Source organism: Gossypium hirsutum, chromosome D09 (genome assembly GCF_007990345.1).
Source record: "Gossypium hirsutum isolate 1008001.06 chromosome D09, Gossypium_hirsutum_v2.1, whole genome shotgun sequence".
Taxonomy (NCBI): domain Eukaryota; kingdom Viridiplantae; phylum Streptophyta; class Magnoliopsida; order Malvales; family Malvaceae; genus Gossypium; species Gossypium hirsutum.
The window spans coordinates 44,558,715-44,584,717 of record NC_053445.1 but is presented as its reverse complement, the minus strand read 5'-3'; the positions used below and the strand labels follow the sequence as shown (position 1 = coordinate 44,584,717).

General features: G+C 31.8%; 3 protein-coding genes across 3 annotated transcripts; 2 read left to right on the top strand and 1 right to left on the bottom strand.

The window, feature by feature from the left end:
* Positions 1–3,071: 3,071 nt before the first annotated feature.
* On the bottom strand, positions 3,072–6,966 carry LOC107907695 (heparan-alpha-glucosaminide N-acetyltransferase). Its single transcript, XM_016835026.2, has 13 exons — positions 6,721–6,966; positions 6,489–6,626; positions 6,291–6,372; positions 6,113–6,198; positions 4,806–4,921; positions 4,618–4,720; positions 4,422–4,538; positions 4,254–4,345; positions 4,092–4,158; positions 3,926–4,007; positions 3,730–3,821; positions 3,475–3,618; positions 3,072–3,394 (listed from the first exon to the last, which is right to left on the bottom strand). Exons 1-13 carry the CDS (start codon positions 6,964–6,966, stop codon positions 3,248–3,250), a joined length of 1,512 nt encoding a protein of 503 aa, XP_016690515.1. The 3' UTR covers positions 3,072–3,247.
* Positions 6,967–11,197: 4,231 nt separating this feature from the next.
* On the top strand, positions 11,198–13,043 carry LOC107908173 (uncharacterized). The gene has a single exon (XM_016835423.2). The coding sequence runs from the start codon at positions 11,212–11,214 to the stop codon at positions 12,979–12,981; it is 1,770 nt and encodes a 589-aa protein (XP_016690912.2). The 5' UTR covers positions 11,198–11,211; the 3' UTR covers positions 12,982–13,043.
* A 7,216-nt stretch (positions 13,044–20,259) lies between these two features.
* LOC107908746 (protein NUCLEAR FUSION DEFECTIVE 4) lies at positions 20,260–22,410 on the top strand. Its single transcript, XM_016836007.2, has one exon. The coding sequence runs from the start codon at positions 20,437–20,439 to the stop codon at positions 22,258–22,260; it is 1,824 nt and encodes a 607-aa protein (XP_016691496.1). The 5' UTR covers positions 20,260–20,436; the 3' UTR covers positions 22,261–22,410.
* The last annotated feature ends 3,593 nt before the right edge of the window (positions 22,411–26,003 follow it).

The following is a 26,003-nucleotide window of genomic DNA, read 5'->3' as shown; positions in this document are numbered from 1 at the left end:
TCAACGTGTCCCTAGAATGGATGATGTTTTTCATGATCGAGGACAATCATCTTTGGCAAAACCAAAGAGCGAGCAGCAACGAGAACATCTCTTTCATACTCGCTGCCATGTACAAGGTAAGCTTTGTAGAGTTATTATTGATGGTGAAAGTTGCTCGAACATAGCCAGCACGACGATGGTGGAAAAGCTTTGCTTAACCACTACCAAGCATCCACAACCTTATCAACTACAAGGGCTTAGCAACAAAGGCCAATTTAGGGTCACTCAACAAGTGCGCATCGCCTTTTCTATCAGTAAGTATCAAGACGAAGTTGTGTGCGACGTAATGCCTATTCAAGCCTGCCATTTGTTGCTAGGAGAACCATGGCAACTGAATCGAAAAGTCACTCACGATGGTCGTACCAATAGGTATTCTTTCAAGCATCAAGGAAAGAAACTCACCTTAGTGCCGCTCACTCCGGAACAAGTCCATGAGGACCAAATCAAACTGAAAAATTCTGTTAAAACAAGTGAGGAAAAAGAAAAAGAGAATGAAAAAGAGCAAAAAGAGATTGAGAGTGAAAAAGAAATTGAAGAAATAAGAGAAAATGAATTAGAAAAAGAAACAAAAGAAAAAGACGTGGAAAGGGTAGTGAGGAATGTTTCCACTAACCAAGATATAAATTTTGCTTGTGTTGCTACTTTTCAGGTTCCCGAAAGATCGAAAGATAACTTTCAACTTCAATACCTCTCAAATGAAAGACGCTTTCATACGATCAACTTAAGCAAAGATGAAATCACACTACATGATCCCGAAGGTAAGCGAGGTAAGGAAATTTTAGAAACCGAGTCCAGTGCAGATTTGAAAATTATTGATAAAACTTTTGGTGACTTAGTTCTTAAAAGATCCCCTCATTTTGATTCGATTAATTGTTACTCTTCGATTGTGGTTGATAAAGTCATTACGAAAAGAAGCGTGATTTGTTATTCTCTTGATTTACCTTGTGTACAATCCTTGAATTTGTCCAAATCTGTTTTGGAGAATAAGGTAACGAAATTTTCCAAATTTGTTTTCAATTTATATTCGTGCCTTAAACAGTTTATGTGGTTGTACATGAAGTTTGAGTTCCATTTGACAAACGTTAACTCAACAACGAAGATTCGACTACACTATGCCCTCGATGAGCGAAGGTTTGTTTTAAATGAAAAAGGTAAAATCGACCCTTATTCTTCTGCTTATCGAGGTAAGATGCTTGAAATCTTTGAAACACTTTTGTACTCCTCGGATAGTGATAAAGATCGTGTTGATGAACACTTAGATCGAAACGTGCTTGACTGTCCTATTTTATTTATTGATGATTTATCTGTTTTGATAGTTGATAAAAAGATTCTTGTTTTTGATAATGCATGTGTGAGTGAATCTATAGACCGTCGATTAATGCATGGTATGATTATGCAACTCTGTGAACCATGTGAATCTTTTCAAATACCTACTTGTGACGATTATGTTTACCATTTGATTTATTACTCGCAATTTATTCATGGTTTGTGGGAACAATGTGAGACGACTGAATGCCTTAAAACATGTCCATCTTTGTTTCAAATATTTGACGAGGCAATGGTGAGTAAATTAGATTGTTTGCATGGTAATCTGAATCTGTCCATTCACATGCGTTATACCTGTTCTATTATGCTTATGATTGGACTACAAGCTTATTTCCGTTGCTATTTACTATCTCATGGCTATTCTTCTCAGTGGACTCAATTGCCATTAGTCCCGTTCGATAGAGGAAAGTCGAGTTCATTTGATTTTTCAGATTCGAGGACGAATCTTTTTGAGGAAGGGGGGAATGATACGAGTCACAAAAGCCCAAATTCTTGAAGGCGAGGCCCAATAAGCAAATTCCCAGCCCAATCAAGAAATCCATCCATACTTAGTTGAAAATCAGGCCAAATTGTCAAAGTGGCCCAAGTTGTAAAGTTTTATTTTTATTTTTATTTTTATTTATTTATTTATTTATTTATTTACTTAGTTTAAATTTTATGTCAATATTCAGTCCAAGAGTCCCAGATAAAATGACCTTTGACCAAATTTTCATATTAAAATAATTAGGAGTTTTTTTATTTTAGTTTTCTAATTAGATTAGGACTAGTTATAAGGCCTATTTAAAGGCATGGCTGTCCACCTTGTTAAACACTTATCATTATTATTAAAATTTCAGATTTGTTGAGAGCAGAATTTTCTTTGAGTTTTCTCCAAGATTTCTCTCTTGAGTTTTCTTTAGAAGTTGTTTTAACAATCTTGTGATTGTGGGAGCCATCTTCAACCTTCTTCTTGCCATTGATATTCTTTAGAGGGGAGATTAGAGCCGTTTGAAGGGAGTTGTGAGATCTTTCGAGATTTCAAGGCTTCTTAGGACTTATCTTTTAATTTCTTACTGTCAATTCTTTCTTTATTTCTACTTGTGCTGAATCATTATCTAATCTATTTTCTGTTCTTATTGTGTTTTCAGCCTTTTTCTATCTTAAGGAATCAGCCCAAAAATCCCCAATTTCTAGGGTTTTTCCATACTCTTTTTGGGTGAAATTAGATTGTCGAAATTTGGGGAAAACTATCTTGGTGTTCAATTGGGCAAAATCACAATCTCCTTGAGGGTTTCAAGAACCCTAACACTTATTTCTATTCTCAATTTGATTCTTTGCTGATTTGGGGATTTTATTTCAGATCTGGAAATTCAAAGTTCTAATCTTTTAATTTTTCTGTTTCGTTTCGGATCTGATTGTTTAGGGTTTTCGTAGGAGTTTCCCGTGACTTGGCAACTCGATCTTGGTCCGCGCGCAATCCCGTATCAATTATGGTCAAGGATTTTTCGTTCAACAACATATTCTTTTAGGGACTTGTTTGTTCTTGTTTTGCAACTTTTCTGAAAAATCATGGATGTCTCTTTGGTGTCTGTCACTGTCTACAAAATATAACGTCACATACGAAACAGCTGTGTTTAATCTTTAAAATGTCTATTTCCATCACTTCCATATTTTAGATATTGTCGTGTTGCACGATTTGTTTTATTTCATCAAGGTATCGAACCAATGGTTCCTCAGACTCCAACATTAAAAAGTTTCATGGTTCAACGATGTCTTTTCCAGTGTTCATCAACATTTAGCAATACAAGAATTCCCCAGAGTTATCACATACAAAAAAGAAAAGCATATTTGTTTAATGTCTGAAGTAGTGGAACCTGCAATTTATTGAACCGAAATTGCTTTATTACAGCTTCCAATACATCCCCAACTTGTGCAAGATCCCAGCAAGAACTCCATAGAATGTGATCTCAGCAAAAATCACGTACAAGAGAGTGCCTAGGTTCCACGAGTGCCATGCATCAATGAATACATGTGTTTTTATCCAAGTAACCTGAGCATATTTCATCGTTCAGGAAACTGAAAATTTTCCAAACTGATATGGGAAAACTTGCGGAAAAGCATGGGACTTACAAGTGTTTTATCAGGGTTGTTATAGTACCAGCCGTTGATGAATGCTGCAAGTATACCTTGTGCACCCAATACAAAGATCAGCATGGAGTTCATCCCTATCCATTCCAAGAACAAGAATGGAGTCCTCAATCCCCAAACATCAATCTGTTCGTTTTTCCGAAAACGATAAGCAAAAAAGGAAACAAAAATCTACCCTAAACTATAAATTTGCATCCTAATGTGAAGAATTAATGGCAGGATCCATTTTTGTAATACCAGAATGTAGAATCCAGAAAATACAACTCCTGAAGCACCAGCCGTGAGGCAGACATAGCTAATGGTGTAGAGTTGTTTATTGATAGGAATAGCTGAAAAAAAGAGGAGAAACAACCTTGGTTAATTACTTAATTCATCAGTTTGACACATTAAGTATTTTAAGCTCCCCAAATCATGACCAGCCTAAGACACTAACCATGTGAAAAATGAAGGAGGAATGCTAGGACAAGTAAGCCAATTGCCATTGATAGCCATTGCTTGAGCCTTTGGGAGTGACCCTGCAAAAGGTTTCTGGGTTTTTTGAACTGTTTTCTTCAGGAAGTTTATGATACTTCAACAACTTTAATGGAGTGCTTTCTAACCTTGAAATGCATCAAAACATGCCCGTAATGGATGCCGATGGTACCCGAAAGAATAGCTGAGATTGAACTATAAGAAGAGAAAGGATTATTAATCTCATGTTCAGCCCAAACTAATCATTCTTTCATTTAGTTTGTTTAAGAGTTGATCGACAGGTTTCAAACCTTAACAAGCCTTCAGGTTCGAAATTTGCATGGCACCACCCTGGAGCATCCTCTCGAAAAGGGCCGGAACGTGGAGAACTGAGGGTACAAGCCTAACAATTTGTTCATGGGATTCATAAATAGATTTGTGGGGAACTTGTAAAGGAAAATTAAACAGATTGAACCAACCTTAAGATGTTGCCAGGCCGGGCTCTTATACAGATGATTTTTGCCCAAAATCTCCCTATCCACATACCCAACAGCGTTGCAAGCAGGCCCCAAGTGGCCTCTCATCCCACATTTCACCTGCAATAACCAAATTCCAGAAATTTGCAGCTTCAAGGACATAAAATAATTGCAACGATCTTCTTATATCAGAACATACTGTATATGCCTTCCCTTCCTTATGATTAATGAAACTCCAATCTGGTATATATAAGGAATAGGTTGTGATCATGTAAAAGGAAAAGGCGATGAACCCTCCAATCCTGGATGGGAAGTAGATCAAATTACAATCTCTCATTTATGTTAGCAAATGATGAAAGTAAGAGTTAAGGTGAAGATGGAGTTTACCATTGCCATCGATAAGCAGTGAAAATGGATAAATGTCCAGGAGATAAAACAAGAGGTCTCCTTTTTGTTGTCAGAGTTTCTATCAAAGCTACAACAAAGTAGACCAGCGCTATTCTCTGCAGTCAGTAAAATATAGTATTGCTTTAGCCGTCTTTCTATTCTATTTTTTCTTGCTTTATCACATGCTCTTTTTTTTTTTTCTGACAATGGCTTTTACACATATGTTGCATACACTTGGAACGAGTTTCAGATATTATCCAACTCAGAAAGTTTAGGAAAATGAAGAGTTCGAATAATTAAGAATGGAAACTGTTGGTTTTTGAACCCTCTGACTTTTTCTCTTTGGAAATTGGGCTTAGGATGAGTCAAGCTGGGTTTCATTAATTTTTCTGGAATTAGGTTGGATCTGGTGTAAAATTTATAAATTTATCAAAATGCCATTCTTTTTAATTTTATATTTTAATTATATATTTTTTAATTTTAATTAAATCTTATGATTAGAAGGTTTATAGGTCGAGTTAAATTTATGTATATTATATATAATTGTCAAAATTCTCTGTTTAACTCAAAATATGGATTCACGTTTTGCTTAAATCCTCTCATATCTATAAATAATTAACTTGAACCCGTTTAAGTCCACCCATATAATTATTTTTTTAAATTTTTTTAGAAAATTATATTATTTTTATTTAATTTTAATAATTATATATGTAAAATTTTACTTTACTACCATTATAATAATATATTTAACTGTCATACTAATTTTTTGTTTTTTTTACACAATAACTAGAATTAGTCATAGTCTGTTCCAACCCATAAAATAAAATGATAATGTGCTTCAATGTATTCGAACTCACGTCCTTTTACTTTAACAATAATGTATACCAGTCGAGTTAAGACTCAATCAACACCACTTTTTTTTTTAATGATAAAATATGAGCTTGATTCATAAAACAACTTTATTTTATAAAAAACTCTTTCAAATATATTATCAGTTGAGTTTCCACTGTGTGGAATATGAAAAAAAAATTATAATAGAGGTTACTAATTATGGTTTTCTTTTTTTTTTTCGCCCAAATATAAAAAGTTATAAAATAATCAACCATTTATTTAGTTTAGTTTTTTCTTTTGTCACCAATTGGCGAACTTAAAAATGAAAACACTAAAAAATTCAAGATAGTTGGGTGATCAAAATTTTTTTTACTAATAATTGGGTGTCTATTTTGTAATTTTTCATAATTGGATGGCCAAAAAAAACTATAATTGAGTAACTAGTTAAAAAATGATAGGGGTATAAGAAAGAAGACCTGGAGAATGCCACACCATCTAATAAGCTTCATGTCAACCCCATAAGCAAGATCGATATTATCAGCTAATGCATGAGAATAACCTCCTGCAGTGTGTCAATAGAGACAGTGATAGCTCATGTACCATACAGAACTACATTATTGTTAATATAAAATCATAATTTATAATATGGCAAACCTTGTAACACAATTCCCCAAAATAGAAGCTTTAATGTCCGCAACGTTATCTTATAAACCGCATCCTTGATCTTGGAAACTTTCTGCAATATCGATATCATCATGATATTTATCACAATCTTATTGCATGCTTGAAATATATATATATACACACACCTATTTGGTTTTTAAAGAGAAAAAATATTGTATGCATGTATACCTTGAGAGCCAAGGCTATCGCAACACCAACAATGAAGAGGAAAAAAGGCATTACAAAGTCAGCTAACATGCATCCCTCCCATGCTGCATGATCAAGTGCTGGATATGCTATGCCAGCATGATCTACCAATATCATCATCTACAACCTCAAAGAGAACACAATGAGTCATTTTCTAGTTTTTAAGGCTTAAAGTGTCGATTATTACTTAGCTCAAAATCATTTCATGACTTACAACAATGGTTAGCCCTCTAAAAGCATCCAAGGTAGCAACCCTCTTGCTCTTTGTCTTCTCTAATGGTGCTTCCTCCTCCCCTGTCAGTTCACCCGTAGCCACACTCCCATTCTCTTTTGCTATATTATCAAAGCATTCTCCATTGTCACATTTGTTATCTCCCTCTAATTCCTTATCATTACTATCGTCTTCATGACCTAATGGAGTCTGGCCAAACCCTTCTTCCACTCTCTTAGGATCTTCCATTTTTAGTACTGTCTATTAACTTGAAAGTTGGTGCATATAAGGTTGTTTAATGGTAGGCCATAATGTACCCAACGCCAAATAAATGATGACGTTTCTGATAAACCAAGGACTGAGTGAGTTATTTAATTAAACAAGAAAGGGAAAGCATGGTATTGTTAGTGTTCAATATATCCAAATATTAATTACATTGCAATATGCACAATAAATTCTCTATGTAGAATTTGTCCTCAACCATAATTTTAATCCAACAAAGAGATTTATGATATTGATAAAAGTAATGCATGCTAACACTTAATTAGGATGAGAGTTCGGTTTAGTTCATAGTAATTTATGATAGAGAAATCTAAGACAAAAACATTTATTTTCTTACTAATATAATAAGTTCACACCCAAAACAGAGGGCATGGCATGGTCAGTGGTGTAATTTGATAAAGCAAAACTCAAATACTCTCAACCTCGAGTTCGATTCAAAATTCGGAATTCGATATTTCAATTCGATTGAATATTTATTTTTAATCTCAAGTTCAACTCGAGATATAATCGAACTACTTGAGCTCGATTAAATTTGTTTACCAATTTTTGTACTCAAACTCTGCTTAATAATTAAGCTCTAAGATTAATATTATATATTAAGGGAAATAGCGTAATTTAATAATATAAAAATATGAAAATTTCAATGAAGCTCGTGAATCGTTCGAGTCAAGTATTACTAAGCTTGAATCCGGTTCGTTTGATAACTCGAGCTACTTGAGCTTGGCTTGATAATTATCGAATCGAGTTCGAATTTTTCTCGAGTCAAACTTGAGTAGCTTGCAAGTACCAGTATCTCATTTACACCCCTAGACATAGCTCTACATCTTGAAATCGTTAAATTCCAAATTAATACCTTTATTTAAGAAATTAAATAAATTGAATTTTGTCCATTTGCTGTAAAATAATACAACAGGAACCTCAATAAAGTATTTTTTTTCATTATTCATAAAATCATATAATCCAAACCTTGATTATTCATACCACAGGATATTTCATAGTTTCATACACAGGACAGGATATTTCTTAGTTTCCTATTATAAAGCAATATTTTCAAGGAAAAAAATAATCCAAGTCTGGCTTCTGTTTGTATTCATGAATCCATCTAGGAAATATCATAAATGATAAAAGGGATTTATCAATTTATTCTTTCAGCTAAATATATAAATGAACTAGGGTTATTTCTATAAGGGTCAATCTATAAAAATATTCAGGCTAAATATTTTTTAAAATAATTAAATAATGCCAAACTTTTATGAAAATACTTAAATAAAGGTTTTTCAAATGTCGTATGTCAAGTTTTAAAATTTTCTTTTCTTTTTTATTTTCAAGTAATATATAATTTAATTGTTATATATTTTATTCCAAACACATCAATATGAATAACCCCTAAAATCATAGACTGTATAAGTAATTAATAAAGTTATTGTAATCTTAGACTAACTTATAAATTACAAAGAAGAAGTGGGTTATAGCCCAAACAAAGTCTAGGCCTACGAAATTCTAAACATCCAATTTGTGCAGCTTTGGACCAAAGAGTCAACCATTTGAGATGATAAGTAGCTATCTAGAATCAACAAGTCCTATAAGAAAGAACACTGAGCAACTAAGGTTGCAAGGCCAATAAATTAGTCATTGGGAAGGCTAGCAAGCCAACTTGGCAAACGCTTGACTAATGAATGCTTGTCAACCAGCTCAGAAACCAAGCATAAATAGGCAAGTATGACCCTTTTCTTACCACACTCCCAGCTTTACCATTAACTTGGCTCTCATGCTTAATTCAAAATGCACCTTAGAGTATAAGTTCCATAACCCCTAGCTCACATTCATCTTGTAGGAACACCAAACCCCGTGTCCACTTTGTTTATCTCAAAGTACTGTTGTCAAGCCCGATTCACCACCAAAAAGACACCAGCAAGCGATGATTGTCGCTAATTAAAATGAGCACTCTTAATTCATGAGTTTTTCTATCATATTATTTATTTAGTTCATTGTTTTAAACTATTACAACTCGAGTTGAATTGGACTTTTTCAAGGAGAAACAATAATAGCTATTTTTTGCCTCCTCCATTGAACGGGCTAATCTGGCCATGATAGAATACATTCTTTTACTTGACATTCCCGTGTTGTTGCTGAAGTTTTTGGTATGATGCTTCTTCTTCATCAATTGTATTCTTCCTTCCCTCTTTCCTTGAAAAATAACAATTTAAAATTTAAAAGTAAAACTAAAAACCAAGTATAAAGCGAAATAAATAATCTAGATTAAAAGTGCTCATAGTCCGGTCGGCACGACCCACATTGAGTTGAGCTTAAGTTTTGTCGATGTGTGGGACCAATAAGGGAGAAGACACAGAGGAGGAAGTGGCGGTGTTGGTGGAGGTCGGTTCACCTAGTCTAAGCGGAGAGCCAGCGAGGGAAGTGATTTTTTTTATAATTATAATTTTACAATTTTTATAAATTCTTTACGATTTTTTTTATAATTTTAATGATTTTTATTTTTTTCTATTTTAATAAATTTTAAAAAAATCTATAAAATTTTAATTTTTTTAATATTTTTCTATAAATTTTATTGCTTTTTATCATTTTTCGCCACATGTCACACTGTATTGTGACATGTGATGGCTTTAACTGGAAAAAAATCAGGGGCCATTAACTTTAACAGTCAACGGTTAAAGTTAATGGTCAAAAGGCGTTTTAATGTATTTTAACAGTTTAAATACTTAATTGAGTGAAAAAAAATAGGGGTTTAATTGCTTTTCTTAAAAAAGTTCAAGGGCTTTTTACACCCTTAAGCCTATTAAAAATAATATATTTTTCAAAAAGCCTCAAGACGGTTCAAGTTGACCATTTACAAATATGGGTGAGATTGAATAAAATTTGTGACTCGTATTTAGGGCCAAGTCAAGCTTGAACAGATATAAAATATGTTAATATCAACATACATACACCAATCTAAAACCGACTTGACTCGATCCACGAATGTCTCTATTTATAATAAATGGTTTTTTGTAGGTTAATAAGTTAACGAATGAAACTTATCATATACATAAATTAAATTATTATATTTGTGCTTATTATTATTATGTGCTGAAATTTTTATTTAAATTTTGTATCTATTAATTATTTGAATATATGATATTTTTTAATTTTTGAATTGATAGTGTTTTTTTTTACTTTTTTAAATAAAGATATAATTATTGGAAGGAATAATATGTTATGCATAAATTTTTATGCATCATCAGTAAATAATAGTACGACATATTGTCAATAAATTAAACACAAAATATAAAAGACCTAAAAATAAATACTAATAATTTTATTTAAATATAATTAAACATTTTTATAACTATTACAAATAAATATTAATAATTCTTAGACTTTAGGTCTTGGATTTAGAGTTTAGCATTTTAACATTTATTTATAATGAATTATTATTTAATTATATTGAAATAAAATTATTAATATTTATTTATCTACTATCTTTATTTTATTTAATAATAAAGTGACATGTTGGAAATTTATGGACAAGTGTTTAAAAAAATTATATTTTAGTAAATATTGTGAATATTAAATTATACATAATTTTAATAATTCTATTTTTGTATTGAATATTTAGATCATATATTATGGTATTCTAAACAAAACATACGGCGCACATGGCTATAAGGAATTTTGATGATGAAAGTGGAAACCTTCTACGACTGCAGATTGTTTAATTAAATTTATTTAAACATTTATTGAAGAGAAAGTGGAGTGATATCAGAAATAACATAAAAATATAAGCCGGCATTGAAATGCATATGCTGAAAGTAAAACATCAGCTTCCCCCCCGGCCTGCTTATTGTATTCTGTTTACTAATTAAGTTTGCAGAGGTGTAAGGAGTTTTATTAAATTAATTACATTTAAGCAACTGCGTTATTAATTTAATCCACTATTTCATATTCTATGGATTAATTTGAGTGAAACGATAACAATCTGTTTTCAATAGCGTTGACCCACAAGACGAAACAAGAATTTGATTCTCTTGAAACATAAAGTTCAAGGATGTTCCGCCAATCAGTACAAGACAAACAATCTAAGACAGAAATGGTTCCATTTGACCTTTTTAATCTCCTAGTTATGCCAAAGCTGTTTCATTCACGTCTTCAAAACCGGACTGTGACATCCAGCTCCCAAAGCTCTGTTGTGGAGACTGCTTAAACTGAAGGGAAAAAATGGTATTAACTGGGAAAACTGGTGGTGGCATGAAGGACTTTGTGTTTGATGTACTTTCCAGTAGATTATTCATGGTTTTCGCGACACTCATTATTATGTCTGTCAATGGTTCAGGTTACATGTTTGGTCTATATTCTAATGACATTAAATCAACATTAGGGTATGACCAAACAACTCTGAATTTGCTCAGTTTCTTCAAGGACTTGGGTGGTAATCTTGGGATCTTGTCGGGGCTCATCTACGAAGTGGTGCCACCATGGGTGGTTCTTTGCATGGGTTCACTAATGAATTTCTTTGGCTATTTTATGATATGGGTATCGGTCACTGGCCGCATAGCCAAGCCCCATGCATGGCAGATGTGTTTGTATATGTGGATAGCTGCAAATTCACAGTCATTCCCGAACACTGGTGCATTGGTCACGTGTGTTAAGAACTTCCCTGAAAACAGAGGCAGTGTCTTAGGCCTTTTGAAGGGGTTTATCGGTTTAAGTGGCGCAATCATGACTCAATACTATCATGCATTTTACATGGATGATACCAAGGCTCTCATCTTGCTGCTTGCTTGGCTTCCAACCATTGTTCCCTTAATTTTTCTTCGAACTATTCGGATTATGAAAGTTGTTCGGATGGCGAGAGAGCTTGAGATCTTTTACAGATTCCTTTACATTGCTCTTGGACTTGCTGGCTTTATCATGGTTTTGCTTGTTTTGCAGAACAAGGTCAGGTTTACCAGGACTGAGTATGTGGCAAGTGCTTTTGTTATTGTCGTTTTATTACTTCTACCACTTGTTATTGTAATAAAAGAAGAATTTAGCGTTTGGACCGGCAAAAAACAAGCTTCAAACAATCATTCCCAAGTGAATGTTGTGACTGAGAATCCTCCTGCAGTTCCACTAAGGCCAGCGGAAGCCACGATCTGGCCGCTTGCTTGTATTAAAACGATCTTTAATCCACCAGAAAGAGGCGAAGATTATGGAATTCTCCAAGCCATTTTTAGCATTGACATGCTAATTCTCTTCATTGCAACAACTTGTGGGACTGGAGGGGCATTAACAGTTATTGACAATCTGGGACAACTTGGTAAATCATTGGGTTATCCGAAACATAGCATATCCACCTTTATATCCCTAGTGAGCATATGGAATTTCCTTGGACGGGTGTTGGCAGGTTCTTTGTCTGAAATTGCCTTGACAAACTACAACTTCCCTCGTCCCCTAATGCTCACTCTGGTCATCCTTTTTTCATGTATTGGCCATCTTTTGATTGCCTTTGCAGTCCCCAATTCCCTTTATTTTGCTTCAGTAATGACAGGGTTCTGCCTTGGTGCACAATTGCCATTACTGTGTGCAATTATATCCGAACTGTTCGGTCTTAAACACTACTCCACAATGTACAATGTTGGCTCAGTTTCAAGCCCTGTTGGATCCTACATCTTCAACGTGAGAGTGGCTGGTCATTTATATGATAAGGAAGCTTTGAAGCAAATGGAAGCTTTGGGACTTGGAAGAAAACCAGGACAAGACCTGACTTGCAATGGGGCAACATGTTATAGATTGGCTTTTCTAATCATCAGTGTCGCTACCTTGTTGGGGAGTATAGTTTCATTGATTCTGGTTTGTCGGACAAGAACATTTTACGAAGGTGATATCTACAAGAAGTTCAAAGAGGGTGTTGCTCCAACAGGAAATGGTGATCTTCCATTAAGAGAAATGGAAGACAAGGCAACTACTGCCGTCCCAGAAACAAAAATAGCCGTCTCTGCTGGATAATAAACACCAGTGAACTCTATGTAAAGCATATACTTGGAACTGTTTAAGTCAAAAATAAACTTCCCCTCCGATAGTAAACCTTGGTGTTTGCCCTTTTTGTATTTATGTCAAATGAATTAGTTGAGTTTGATATAGCTTTTTATTTATGCAAATGGCTAAATGGATATTGTAGTGCTAAATTGCAGCTCTCAGCAGATGACCAAATGTGGAGCTCTAGGAGCAACATTATAGTAGTTTTAGCTCTTTTTACTGAAGATGGGAATATTACATGCTTTCATGGACTAACTGCCATCACTTGCTATGGTTTAAATGTGTATATTTTAGTAGTATTGGCAGACAAAGGCGGTTAATAAATCACATGTGAAATTGGTTTCAAACTTGTCCGAGGCAATGATTAATTTATTAGTACCGAATTTTGCGAGGCGCAAATCACTTGCTTTTAGGGTTTGGCACCTCAATTCTTGGTGTTAGAGAAACGAGGGAGGGTGGTTTTTAATTTCCCATGGTTTTACATCGAATAAAAACCTCTTATTCACCTCGAACACTGGTGCTTTTGCCATTAGTAAAAGACTAAGGAGCTTTGGGGGTTGTTGAGTACCCATTTTAGCTTAGATTCATACATTAAAAACATCGGAACCAGATTCCCCAATGTAAAACTAGCACTACAGATTGTATTTCGATTTTTTTATTGAAAAAATAATAAATTAATCTTTATACATTTTGAAAGGTGTAAATTAATTCTTTTATTAAATTTTATTTATTAAATGATGATATGGAATGTTAAATCCATGCTAAGAGTTACTTTTTTATGAGTAAACCGGAGAAATGGCTACTCAATTATGCATTTTATTCTATTTTAATCATCCAACTATTAATTTTATCTTTGAAAGACAATAAACTTTACATCATGAAAACAATGCAATTTTTCATATTTAGCTGGAATCTTTTGATTAAATACCTTGAAACACTTTATTAAAGTCAAAACGTAAAGAAAATCAAGTCAAGTAATGATCCTTTTAAGACTTTCTATGTAATCAAATATCTTGAAACACTTTATTAAAGTCAAAACGTAAATAAAATCAAGTCAAGTAGTGATCCTTTTAAGACTTTCTATATAATCAAATTTTCTTATTTGAAGAGGTTCATTTTCCAAAAAATATTACTCTTATAATATCTACTTTATTCTATATTGAAGACTTAATCAACCTAACTTCAAAGAGATAAAAAGTTACATTGTTTATAATTTTGTAAATCATTATATGTTTATTAAAAAAAAGGCACGTTATCATTTTTATGTTTGAACTTTGAAGAATTTGTATCTTTGTCTATTAATTGTGTAATTAAGCTTTTTAAAAAAATAATGAAAAAAGGGCCAAGTTTGAATCGCATTCTAGATAAATTTTGTAACTACTTTTTATGTTAATTAAACAAATTTTGTGTATGTTAATTAAAAAAACTTACATGCTTTAATAACGTTAAAGCATTTTTTAATCCCACCTCTTTATGAAATATTTCAATTTCTTCCAATCTTTTACCACTGAGCTTATCATTTCCGTTCGGTTCATGAAAAAAATCAGAACGATGGCAAATAAATTAATGGTGAGCAACAGCAACCTATCTATGTTCTGATAAGACAAATATAATTTTGAATGGATTTTGTAACCTAAGCACAGGGCCGATGATGAATAGGGGTCTTTCAAATAAAAGGGTGTTTGTAATATTTGATACATTATGGGATAGGACCATCAACCATGTCGTTATCCTGAAAAGAAAAAAAAGAAAAAGAAAAAAAAAAGTAATGGTTTTATGAGCAAAGAGAGATTACTTGAATCCTTGGGCAATGACGCAGCCAATGATCTCACCAACTCATCATCTGTAGCTTCGATGCTTACCTGCTGTTGGGGGATTAAATGCCCCTCCATCACCTCATAATTTCCTTCATAAAACCTGAGTAGGAATCATGTAGAACCCTGGTCCAGAGGAAGATGTATTGAATACGATATTCCTGATCCTCCACTATGCTCTAAATTTTGAACTCTATCCACAAATCCCATATAAGGGTATGGATTTAAAGTTTAAACTCCTCCAAAAATAAATGCCCATATTTCTTTACGGGTAAGATGTTTTCATTTCATGAGTTTTTCAAGGTTTTCAACCGAATTAAAAGATAAAATTTAGGGTTAAAATCGAACTCAAATATATTTTAACTCTTGTTGGTGATTCGATTAATTATCTGACGGACAACATTTTAGATACTTATTCTAAAAGAATTTGTTGCTCTCAACACTTCTTATTAATAAATGAATCATAAATTTATATTCAAGCCTAAACTCTTGATAGTTGATACTCCATTTGGATAAGTTCTGTTGATATTAAAACTAGTTATGACTCTGTTATTTAATACGGTAGTGACAAAATTAGCAATGATAACAATTGCAATGAGTTCGGAATGGAAAATTATTATCGAAAATATTTTATTAAATTGTATCTATATCTAATAAATAATGAAATTTATGCTTATTAAAAAATAAATTTAAATTTTTATAATAATTAAAATAAAAATATTTATTAAATAAAAAATATATTTATGTTAACTACTAATAATTATGAATTATATAAACAATATTTATATAAAATAATAAAGGAATAAAAATATATATTAACAATTAAATATTTTAAATTTAAAAATAAATTGAATGAAATATAAGAGAGAAAGGTAAAATATGTTTTACGCTCTCATAAGTAAAGTTTGCCAAGATTATTACAACGTAAGAAAGAGATGGATTGGAATGCTTAAACATATATATTCTTTTATTATGAACAGAAATAGAAAATTTTCGTCTCAGCAGTGGTCCAGCGCACCGATTGTCCCTCTTCACCTCCAACAAAGTTGAAAGAGTGGAGTGGGTTTGAAACGTCCACTCCACTAGACAGGCATCCAAAAGCACCGCCCATTTCCTCATCTAAACCACAAAATGACAACACGCTGGGACTATGGCGGCAGCGGAAGCCTAGTACAGCAGATTTTGTTTTGGTAGTGCTATTTATTGATATCAGTGTGCGTTAATTCAATTTTTATAGCTTATTTTTAATTTTATATGTTTATATGAAAATTTAAAATTTAAAATACTTTACATCCCTCTCCAACCTATTTGATTAATTAACGTATGTTCAGTCCAAAATATACGAGGCAGCAAATGTAAATTATTTTAAAAAAATTGCAAATTTAAAACTAATAAACTTATAATCCTTAAATGAAAAAATTAAGCTTAAATACATTCAAATTTATTCTTTTTAATTATGGAGGAAGGAGGTTATTATTGATCATTTTGATCCTTAAATTCTAATTATTTTGTATTTATTCCACTTTGAAAGTTTGGAACAAAAAGTTGCGTGTAAAAATTAAATACAACATAGTGGATAAAATTTTGGATTTATCCACATGAATTCTTTTTGTAGATTTAATATGAATTAGGATGAAAAAGGACATATCAATACAGTGATAATATTTTATATATACTTATCTTGTTATCATTATTACTGCTCACGCAGGGGATTTATATATACAAAATTAATTAGTTAACTATTTACTTATATTCTTAATATATTCTAATTTTTTAATTATGAAAATTAAATCTATTTACAATAAGAGTTTAGAATTTGATTAAATATATTAAATAGATTTCTGAGTCAATTTCGATAAAATTCTTTTTGAATTTGAATATTAAATGAAACTCTAAATAAATTTAATTTTTTTTTATTTTTGAAAATTGCAAACAAATGATGCATATTAAAAATATGGTTACTAATAATTTTATACTTTGTTAATTGTTAATTTTAAATTTATAACAGTTTATAATAATTAATTATTTTAAATTTTAAAAACCTAGTTTTTAATAAATAGTCCACAAATTCTAAATTAATTAGTGACTAAACATGACTTAAATTTATTTTTATAAAAAATTATATCAGATTTCTAGTTTTAGTGGGAATTTTAGGACAATAACCCCAAAAGAAAGTTTGCAAACAAATAGAATATGAATTTAAATTGATCTGGAAGTAGATGTACCAACAAAATCATTTTAATACTTGATATAAATATTTTTTATTTTTAATTAATTTATCATTTATCAATCTTAAATTAATTTACGAGTCAATAATTTTAAATACATTATTTAACAATAAAACAATAAGTTTCTCTAGTTTAATTAAGTACTTTTCCAACTTTTAATTTATGAATTCAAATTAAAAGTTAACTATAGACTTCTATGTGGCTTTTCAATATTTAAAGGTTTGATTAAAAATTAAAAAGCACCAGAATTGATGGGAAAATTAGACATTTTTCTCTCTTTTTCCCACTCGAAGCGGGAATTAACCTTGAAATTTTGGAAGCCAATCTCCTACATATTGTTTTAACATATAGTTATAGATTTTAATTCCGTTGCCCTCAATCTCATCTATGTGATACCCCAGCCGACCAGCTAAATTTGATTTCAAATTAATTTATAACTTATTCGTTCCAAATTCAACTCAAAAAAATAAAATTAGATTTGTCTAATTCCCTCCAACTTTATTAAATATGCCGATTGGTATCGACATTATTGTCAGTGTAAGAGGACACGAATTTATCTTCTTATTTAAAGGTTAGAGAATAGCTATGGCTAATTCTAAAGATTGTATCGAAAAGATTAGGTATCATAAGAACTTATAATGTGATCAATGTTTAAAGAAATTTTTTTTACTAAATATGCCAACATGTTTAACTTTTTTTAGTATTTTTATTAAAATAATATTTTATTTTATTTTTTATTATATATCATTTGATAAAAACAATGCCTTACACCTATTTATCCATTTATAAATCAAATAATTCATCCAGAATAATAAATTAACACAAAAAGGACGTGGTTCCCGCCTCTTAGAGCACGATCATACCCTTGATGTGTAGTTAGTTGCTTTGGCCTATGGCCTCCTTTATGTTGTAAAATGGAAAAAAAAAAAACACTATCTGATAGCCATAAATATTAAAATTATACATAAATTTTAATTTAATGAATAATGTTATGTATGAATTTTAATTTTGTGTAATTTTATATATAAAAATTTAAATTGATGAAATTTTTACAAATCACTAGTAACATTATTGAAGTAACATCATTTTACATTGATATATTGAATACACAAAGAATTATATCAATCCAATATAAAGTTAAATGTATGTATTCATTTATTTAAATGTGTATAATTGAATCAAAATAAAATTTTTATGTACAGGTATAAACTACAATTCAAAGTTCATGTGTATAATTGCATATGAAATCTATTCCAACTTGATAATCATAAACTTAGAAATAAAGATTTGATTTTATAAATTAAATATCTCAACGTTCATGCTAAGCTATTAATGTATGTAAGATACTTTTAGAGACAAAATAAAGAATTGTTAAGAAAAGGCAACAACAACATTTGGCTAAAACATCAAACAACGATCCGTTATGCTAAGAAATGCTCCCACCGGTCCGTTATAGAATTGCCATGAAATCTCGGTTCTCCAACCACACATCAAGGGAGTACATGTGAGATATATTTAAACTATAAAAACAACATTGCCTATTAACCAAAACAAAGAAAAGGAAGGTGGAAGAGGAAGCGACTAAACCGCTAACCCAAGATAGTCAATTTCATTTTTTGGTACTGTCCCTTCCAGTTGGAGTACTCTGTTATAGTAATAAATGTAAATCATAATAACTAACTTTAAGGTATGTTTCGATGTAAAATTCAATTAATATTAATCGATTTAGTCAATATCAATTCATACAAAAAATGAATTTTTATTTATTTTAAATTTGTTGACTGATAAATTATATTATGCCTAGTATGACTGTTTAATTTATGGAATAATTATTCTAGACTGTGAATTGCAGAAACTGTGTTGGATACTCTTTGTAATGACCCACTTGTGAGACGAATTAAGGAACTACGAAGCAGAGATTGGGAGATTCAGATCAATCACATCTTTCGTGAAGCAAGTTATGTTGCTGACATGCTGACAAGGTTGACTACAGCAGAAGAATTCGCGCTACAGGAGCTGCAACATCCTCCTCTTGGCATCAAAATGACACTTATTGCTGATAAATTGGGAGTTTCTACGAATAGACTGTGTGCACTGTAGTTTTATTTTGTTTAGCCTTCTCCTATTTTACAAAAAAATATATAATTGATGAATATTTTGTAAATTTTAATTTATTTAATTTTATTATTTAATTTTTGTAAATTATATATATAATGAATATTTTTTTAAAAATAACGATAAATCTAATATGATGTGTAAAAATAAATCAATACTAATATATATGTATAGTAGAAAATTAGTACATCTACCTAAACAGTTCTAAATGTCTTGCACCAAGTATCCCTCAACAATATTTGAGAAAAAAAAATGAAAGGAAACTGAGAGAGAGAAAAAAATGAGTGAAGTGAATATTCTAATGGTATATTTAGTATTACTTCTAAGAAGTATTTTTTAAGATAAAAATGTAATTTTAAGATAAGAGTATTCTCAAACAAGTTAATTTTTCAGAGAAAAAATACTTCTCTCAAGCCTAAAAGCACTTTTTTGAGAAGTTAAAAATTTTAATTTTCCCCAAAATTTTTTTTCTCAAAAGCACTTTTAAAAAGTATTACTAAACTAAGCCTAAATCAACACAATTATGAAAGAATTTCTATATAACCTACAACATATGAAGCTTTAGAGGAAAAGAATTGAAGAATCCCTATAATCATGGATTAACTCAATATTAAAAAAATAAATCTCATCAAATTATAATCAAAGATTGACTCTGTCAAAGAAAAAAAAAAGAAACAAATAAAATCTCATCAAACTTGTCTCAATCAACTCCTTGATTTCTATCAATTATTAGTAGTAATTTTTATTTTTATTTTTAGTAACTTTTTTATCGAAATTTGTATTTTATCTTTAATATTATCCTTTTTATATTTTTTTGGGTGAAATATCCTTTTTATATTTTAATAATACTATTTATGGTTTATTAGTGATCTTTTAGATATAATTATCCAATATAAATTTTATTATAATATAATTTTATTTATCATATTTTCTAAATTAATTTGAATTTTATATATAAAAAAAAAGGCCGACACAATCAAATCGAAATTAAAAGTGGAGTAAATCCTCTCCTTTAAAAGACATAAATATACGTGTACATTGTCGTTTTCCGGATTTAAATAATTTCAGTCTACCATGTCTTCATGTGATATTGGTATATTTACAATGTGGTATGAAAGTCTCTTTATTTAAGACCTCCATGAACTCATAAAATGAGCTATAAATAGGTGATGAGCTTGCCTAACTTCCTTTACAAATACCTACCCAACCGAACCTTGTGTTCAGTGTTCTAACATCACCTACGTTAGCAAAGAGTAGGGGAAAGAAAGATGGTGGCCGATCATTTCAGCGGCGGCGGTTGTGGTTGGCGAGATATAAAGACATTCGGGTTGAAACTGATTCTGGGACGGTGGTTCATGGTGTTTGCTTCACTGCTTATCATGTCGGTATCTGGCGCAACATATATCTTCGGTCTATACTCCAATGTTATTAAAACATCTTTGGGATATGATCAAACAACCCTCAATCTTTTAAGCTTTTCCAAGGACTTGGGTGGCAACGTTGGGATCCTATCGGGGCTCATCAATGAGGTTACGCCGCCGTGGGTGATTCTCTTGATCGGGGCCGTCATGAATTTCTTCGGATATTTCATGATATGGCTCGCCGTCACCGGCCGCACCGCTAAGCCCCATGTGTGGCAAATGTGCGTTTATTTCTGCTTAGGTGCCAATTCCCAGGCCTTTGCCAATACTGGGGCTCTGGTCACTTGTGTCAAGAACTTCCCTGAAAGCAGGGGAAGTGTTTTAGGCCTTTTGAAATCTTATGTAGGTCTAAGTGGTGCAATATTGACGCAGTTATACCATGCTTTCTACGGGGACAACTCAAAGGCTCTTATCTTGCTGATAGCTTGGCTCCCTGCGGCTGTTTCGTTTGTGTTTCTTCGGACGATTCGAATCATAAAGATCGTTCGAAGGCAAACAAACGAGCTTAGAGTTTTTTATAACATTTTATTCATTTCTCTTGGACTTGCTGTTTTCCTTATGGCTTTAATTATCGTACAAAACAGGTTAAGTTTCAATAGGATCGAGTATGTCGGAAGTGCTTCCATTGTTTCTATATTGCTGTTTTTCCCACTTGCGGTCGTTATCAGAGAGGACTTCAAGATTTGGACAACAAAGAAACAAGCTTCGAATGATGTTTTCCAGGTGAAAGTAGTGACGGAAAATCCACCTGCGCCGGCCGTTGAGTTAGCAACACCACCGCAAACGGTGATATCTGCAGGCGGAGATCCTAAACCTGCGGAAAAACACGACGGTTGCTTGGAAAACATTTTCAAGCCTCCAGACAGGGGTGAAGACTACACCATATTGCAAGCACTTTTCAGCATCGACATGTTGATTATCTTCATCGCCACCACATGCGGTGTCGGAGGAACGTTGACGGCGATCGACAACTTGGGTCAGATCGGCAACTCATTAGGCTACCCGAGTCATAGTATAACCACTTTCGTTTCGCTCGTAAGCATATGGAACTACCTGGGACGAGCGGTCGCAGGTTTCGCTTCCGAATACTTGTTGACGAAATACAAGATACCAAGGCCATTGTTGTTCACTTTCGTGATTCTCTTGTCTTGTGTCGGACATGTATTAATCGCTTTTGCAGTCCCAAACTCTCTTTACTTTGCTTCAATCATTATCGGATTCTGTTTCGGAGCACAATGGCCATTAATGTACGCCATCATCTCCGAAATCTTCGGCCTTAAATACTACTCCACGTTGTACAACTTCGGTTCCGTGGCTAGTCCCGTCGGTTCTTACATTCTGAACGTTAAAGTAGCCGGACATTTATACGACCAAGAGGCTTTGAAACAATTGAAAGCTTTGGGTCGTACGAGGAATCACGGGGAGGACTTGACTTGCAATGGAGGGCAGTGTTACAGAAAGGCTTTTCTTATAATTATAGCCACCACATTGTTTGGATTCCTTGTTTCTGGTATTTTGGTCATTAGGACCAGAAGCTTTTACAAAAGTGACATTTACAAGAAATTCAGGGAAGAAGCTCAGGTTGCCGAAACAGACATGGGTTCAAGTTCTACTTCAAAACAAACTCACTCCATGTCTACTACAGCTGCTTCAACTACCTCGCCCAACTGACTAAATAGTTCTAAACATTTTAATCTTCGCTTAATTCAGCCCGTGTTATCAGTTTTCTCTCTCTTTCCTTGGGAAGCATACCCTTTTGCAAGATCTAAGCTTTAATATTGAACTTGTAAGAACTTATCAAGGAGTACTCGACTTTGGCCACGTGAATTTGGACATTATATGATTTTTAGATTTGAAATTTCGTTTTTACTATATTTAATTTCTTTTAAAAACATTCTTAATGATACTTTTAGCTAATTTAACTTACCTCTTCTGCTAAAATAACACTTTTTTTTATATACATCTATAATCACCTAAAAATTTTAATTAAAATAAGATAATACAGTTTGAGTCTAACCCGTAATCTTAAAAGAGAAAAAAACCAACTAAATTAATACCGATAAGACTTACTAAAGCCTAAGATTAAATAACCAGCACCAGACAAAGCCTGAGATTTTTTTTTTTATTTTTAATTTTTGAAAGAGCCTGAAATTCATTTAGAATAACAAGATGTGCTATTAATTTTGAGATCATGAATCAGTGTTGCAACAGATGAGCAGCTGTGAAACACAACAAATACAAGACAAAATGACGCATCCAAGATTTTGATGTTTGAGGGTCTTTTCAAGAATCATCACAAAGAAGATGACATTTTATATTTGGAGTCATCAACGGTTGCTCTGTTTCACTCTCGTGACAAGCAGTATGTTTTTTTAATAAAATGACAAATATAAATATATATTCATCAATATTCGGAGTCATAAACTGTTGTTTGATGGAAAAAAAATTTAAATTTATATTATAAAATTATTTTATATGTTAACAAAAAATTGATTGTGGACAATCTTAATTAAATAATTTATACAAATTAATTATAATTTCGATAAAATCATGAGAATTTTACCATATTAAAATTTATGTGTAAATTTATTTAATTATTCAAATAAAATTAAACTATGATATACAATTTAATTTTCACTTTAGATTCAATTATTTAATTTATTCATCAATTAAGTAATAATCTAAAGAAATTAAATTATTTCTAAGTCATATTTCGCGTCCTCAAGAAAATACGTTTACTACGGATAGTAATTCATGCAATCCACTTCTTATTCGTCATTTTTGTCCATTTATATTAGGTTCTTATTAGGCAATCCACTCAAAATTATAATAAGCTAGTGAAGGGACCGGTTAAATATGCATAATTAAAGCTAAAATAATCTGTGGTTAAATTCCAACTATTGTCTATTAATTAGAAAGTTATTTAGTCATGGTGTCAATTCACTAAAAGTATCATGACTGATCTCTCCATTATATATTATTACGAAAGCTACTTAAATTGAACTTTTGTCCAATGATACTGTCGTATGTGTATTGCCCTTATAGGATCACCATGATCCCTTTAAGTTAAATTTGTTCATCTAATTTGATATGTTTTTATCTCATGGTTACAATTGTATATTCCACAATGAAAATGATCATTATCGATACTAGTAACTGTAAACCATTTGTCCCAGACAAATGGCCTGTGATCATATTCCATTTTCATAATTCATACAATGCCAATAAGAGGATAAACATTTATTCTTTTTATCAAGCTGTGAGTGAAGCAATGCCATGCATAAGTCATGTACCCAACATACCAACTTTGGGCTCATTACCTTGAAAGCATACGTTTTCAATATATCAAAGCACATGAGTTATATATACATACTCATTCACTTACTCAAGATTTAGGTAAGTCACACCATGAATGTCACAAGTGAATAAATCCATAAATGGATCTAGGATAAATTCATCATGGGTCATATTCGTTGTATTGTCAATCTAGACAATCACATTTATGTCTCTATTTATGAGAGTCAATCTAACTCCACTATCCAAGACATCTTATCTCCTCAACTAGACTTATAAACGCCATAATAGTCTTAACATGAATCTTTTTCTCAACCCATTCCTATGGACTATGGATATTTTAGATTATCTACTATTATAAGTCATTTTCTCGCATTATAATTCAACCTCATAATATCAGTCCATAAACGGATATTATAAGTCATTTTCTCGCATTATAATTATGGATATTATAGTCTTAACATAAATCCATAAACGGATTCATGATCTATTCTCCTTAGGTCCAGTCCAATGTACTATTAGTTCAGTCAGCCACATTTATGTATTTATCTTCTAGGAGTCATCCACACCAATGCCCAATATAAGACATATCCCTAATTGGACTTGATAGACAGCATATTAGTCTTTCAATCAGTTTGCTCATTTTTTATTAGACTAAAGACTTGTTTAGATTCATCTACTAATATAAGTTGTCTTTTTGTATTACGATTCGACCATGTAATACTGCTTAGTATTAGTTTAAATATTAGACAACTAGTGAGCCAATAATTGCTTCAATTTTGTTTTGCATGCAAAAACCACATGAAAACATCATACAAAGAATATTAATGTAATTCATGAATTATTTTATTAATCAATCTATTTGAAAAAAATTATAAGTTTACATACGAATATACTACACTTAAGACATTATATCCGACATTTATTGTATAGCTAAGACGGATTCAAGTGGTACATGGGATAAATGAACCCCAAATGGCAATTTCCTCGAATCAAAATTCAAAAATTTCAAACTCGGCTTTGATCCACGAACTATTATTGGCTTAATCTTTATATATGCCATGGCCCGAGCTCGATCACCTAATCCCTTGTCTCTGTACTAGAAAATTGCATGAACATTTTCACCCATTAACTTGATTTCCACTGAGCCAACGTTCCCCCAATGCATATTGATAAGCTATTGTATAAAGTTGGAATTTGAAGGTCTGCCCAGAAATTACCCTACCAAAGAGTGACTCTATACCATAATTCCATCATCAAACACCTCCAACAATCCTTCATAGATTTGAGGAGGGAAATATTGGAGAGCCTGATCTGTACTGCTACCAAATAATTTTTTCCAATCCATAGTACCCACAGTAATTCCTCAGATTGCACCAGAGTACCAGCCTCTAATGAAAATTCAGATAAGAAAACAAAAGAAGCTATGATTTACAAAACAACTTTAGTGTTAAATTTGTAGAAATTTAGGACAAAACAGTAAAATATCTTAACCGCTAATAGTCATGCTATTATGCACCGAAAGTATTCTCACACATCTCTTTTATAGGTCAAATATCCTCTTTTAGCACAATTTTGTTGAAAAAATCATATCAAATAAAAATTTATATTAAAAATTAAAAATCTTTCAGTACAATGATATATACCGACATTTTATCAAACCCATTTTAAGTCAATATCTGTTTAGATGTTAAAAAATTATATTAATTTTTATTAATTAAGAAAAAGGCAATATGTAATTTATTTTAGAATTCATAGACATTGTTATAATTCCACATTTGTATTTATTTGAATAAATAAATTACTCACTTATTGTTTTAAAAATTAATGGAGAAGAAAAATACTGTAGACAGACTAGTCTTAAAGGGAAGGATTTTCCTTGTGGATTATATTTTATTTTAAGAAAAGCGAAAGAAGGAGGTGGAAAATTTGAAATATGTAAAACTCTAGGACTGTTAACAGAATTAGGTGCAGGTTTGTTTTTCTGGTACTTGATGGAGTGGTAGGTTGTTACAATGCTTACTTAAGCTGTATTTGATACCGATCACAAATGTCAAATAATGATACAATTGACTTGATGCACTTTGCAATTATTAGGGTAAATTTAACCACAAACCCCA

Excerpts from the sequence above, each read along its gene's own strand:
- LOC107908173 (XM_016835423.2), top strand. The coding sequence starts at position 11,212 with ATGGTATTAACTGGGAAAACTGGTGGTGGCATGAAGGACTTTGTGTTT.
- LOC107908746 (XM_016836007.2), top strand. The coding sequence starts at position 20,437 with ATGGTGGCCGATCATTTCAGCGGCGGCGGTTGTGGTTGGCGAGATATA.
- LOC107907695 (XM_016835026.2), bottom strand. The coding sequence starts at position 6,966 with ATGGAAGATCCTAAGAGAGTGGAAGAAGGGTTTGGCCAGACTCCATTA. Across the intron at positions 6,373-6,488 it reads CGATAGCCTTGGCTCTCAAG|AAAGTTTCCAAGATCAAGGA; the intron begins GTATACATGCAT and ends TCGATATTGCAG. Across the intron at positions 4,346-4,421 it reads CGGCCTGGCAACATCTTAAG|GCTTGTACCCTCAGTTCTCC; the intron begins GTTGGTTCAATC and ends ACAAATTGTTAG.